The following is a 1752-nucleotide window of genomic DNA, read 5'->3' as shown; positions in this document are numbered from 1 at the left end:
CTATGGTAAGGAGGGAGAGAGGGCGGGAGGGAGGGAGGGAGGGAGGAAAGGAGGGCCTCCCAGGTGTGTCCTCCCTACCGACCCTTTCCCTCCCTCCCTCTCTTCCAGGTACATGAAGGACGGCGCGGTCCACTCGGCCAAACTCAAGGGGTAGGGCCCTGGCCTTCTCCTCTCTCCGTTTCTTCCTTGATCCCCCCCGCCTTCCTTTTTTTTTTCCCGGTCGCACGATGCGAGCTCGTGTGATTCCTCCAGCAGGAGTCGTCGAGGCTCTACTGCTTTGTATTCCTCAGCGCGTCTTTCCGTTTCCTCCTCCTTTCCCTCCTAGGGCTCTTGAGGGGGCAGCCCGCCTCCAATACTGGGAGCAACTTCGCAAATTTCAGCCTCCATCAAAGGAGGGAGGGAAAGAGGTGAGGCAGGAGGAAGGGGGGGAGGGAAGGCAGGGCGTGTGGGAGAGGATGATCAGAGGGAGGGATATGAAGGGGAGGGCGGGGACAGATGGGCCACCCCCTCGACATCAGAACTCACCTTTTCCTGTTCAAAGAGGATGCGGTTTCATGTATTATACATGCAATTTATTCTGATGATGTTTTGTATCTCCCCAACGGACTGTCATTCACCGTTACAGGGGGAGGAGGAGGAGGAGGAAGAGGCAACAAAGGAGATTGAGAAGGAGGAAAAATAAGGGGGGCCCTGTCTGGTCCCGAAAGCAAGCACTCATGTTTATAAGGCAGGTGGACGAGGTACTGCGCTGAAATATAAGGCAACCCCGAGGGTGTTTTTGATCAACTCTAAAGAAAGAATACGAGCCAATCACAGGTTCTCGCGGTGTTCCGACTTGTTCCTTTACCTCCTCTCTGCGGGTTCGTCCGTGGCATCATGACTTCTGTCCTTTGCCCTGTTGTTTTCGACCCTAGACGTCGGCACAGTCCCCTATTTCCGACGTTTTCCAGAGCATCAAAGAAGCAACACTATCAATTTTGAAAGGAACAAGCATCTTCATCCACTCGATCGCCGTAGCTCAGGCTCTGAAATGCGTGGTAAAAAGACATCCCTGAAACCAATTGTGAGAGAAATTGAGCAACATCGCAAACGTTGCTTCTCTTGTCACGGCCTATGAGTTCCTTTTATCATAAACAAGTTCTTGTTTTACGACAAACCCTTTTTGATAGTAGTGCTAGTAATCCCCTCTCAAGGGCCCATGTGAGACCTCTTTCCTTCTTGGACACTCCTATACATCAAAGATGTCAGGATTATAAATTTTCCGATGCAAAGCATTGTAGTGCAAAGTAGACTGGTACATCATATCAGAACCACATTCAATCAGTCACTGGCATTGTCAAAAGCGCATTTTTCATCTTTTCTTGCGCGCAGGCCTCGCAGCAAGGCCCAGGCGGAAGGATACAACTTCAACGTCCCCCCTCCCCTCTCTGGATGGCTGGTATATAAACATTACAAAAACCATCCGTGCATGTCCTGTGCATTCCACCGCTGGACCCAAGTGCCCGCTACGCCTTGGACGCGCTTTCCCACGCTCCTTGGCGAAGGCGATCGCGTGATCAAGGCCGTAATATTGCGGGCCCCACCTGTAATTTACTCGTGGAGCTCGCCAGTTCGCCCGTTGCCCTTTCCCAGCTTGGATATATTCAAGCGCGCAAAGTCTAACTTGAGGCCCCGCGAGCGGGAGAGAGGCGGGAGGAAGGCCGCTATCCCTGAGCCTTGGTGCGAATGGTTGTCTTACACGAAGCACGTGGC

The 1752-nt window shown here is 52.6% G+C and overlaps 1 protein-coding gene across 1 annotated transcript; it reads left to right on the top strand.

The window, feature by feature from the left end:
• Positions 1-85: 85 nt before the first annotated feature.
• Positions 86-806, top strand: NGA_0433400 (uncharacterized protein). Its single transcript, XM_005853720.1, has 3 exons — positions 86-150; positions 326-407; positions 626-806. The coding sequence occupies exons 1-3, from the start codon at positions 113-115 to the stop codon at positions 680-682; spliced, it is 177 nt and encodes a 58-aa protein (XP_005853782.1). The 5' UTR covers positions 86-112; the 3' UTR covers positions 683-806.
• The last annotated feature ends 946 nt before the right edge of the window (positions 807-1752 follow it).

Source organism: Nannochloropsis gaditana (assembly GCF_000240725.1).
Source record: "Nannochloropsis gaditana CCMP526 unplaced genomic scaffold scaffold769, whole genome shotgun sequence".
Taxonomy (NCBI): domain Eukaryota; class Eustigmatophyceae; order Eustigmatales; family Monodopsidaceae; genus Microchloropsis; species Microchloropsis gaditana.
The sequence above is the reverse complement of the archived record's forward strand: the minus strand, read 5'-3'. Positions and strand labels throughout refer to the sequence as shown.

Coding starts and splice junctions, on each gene's coding strand:
- NGA_0433400 (XM_005853720.1), top strand. CDS start 113: ATGAAGGACGGCGCGGTCCACTCGGCCAAACTCAAGGG. Junction 151..325: donor CACTCGGCCAAACTCAAGGG/GTAGGGCCCTGG, acceptor TTTCCCTCCTAG/GGCTCTTGAGGGGGCAGCCC. Junction 408..625: donor CAAAGGAGGGAGGGAAAGAG/GTGAGGCAGGAG, acceptor TCACCGTTACAG/GGGGAGGAGGAGGAGGAGGA.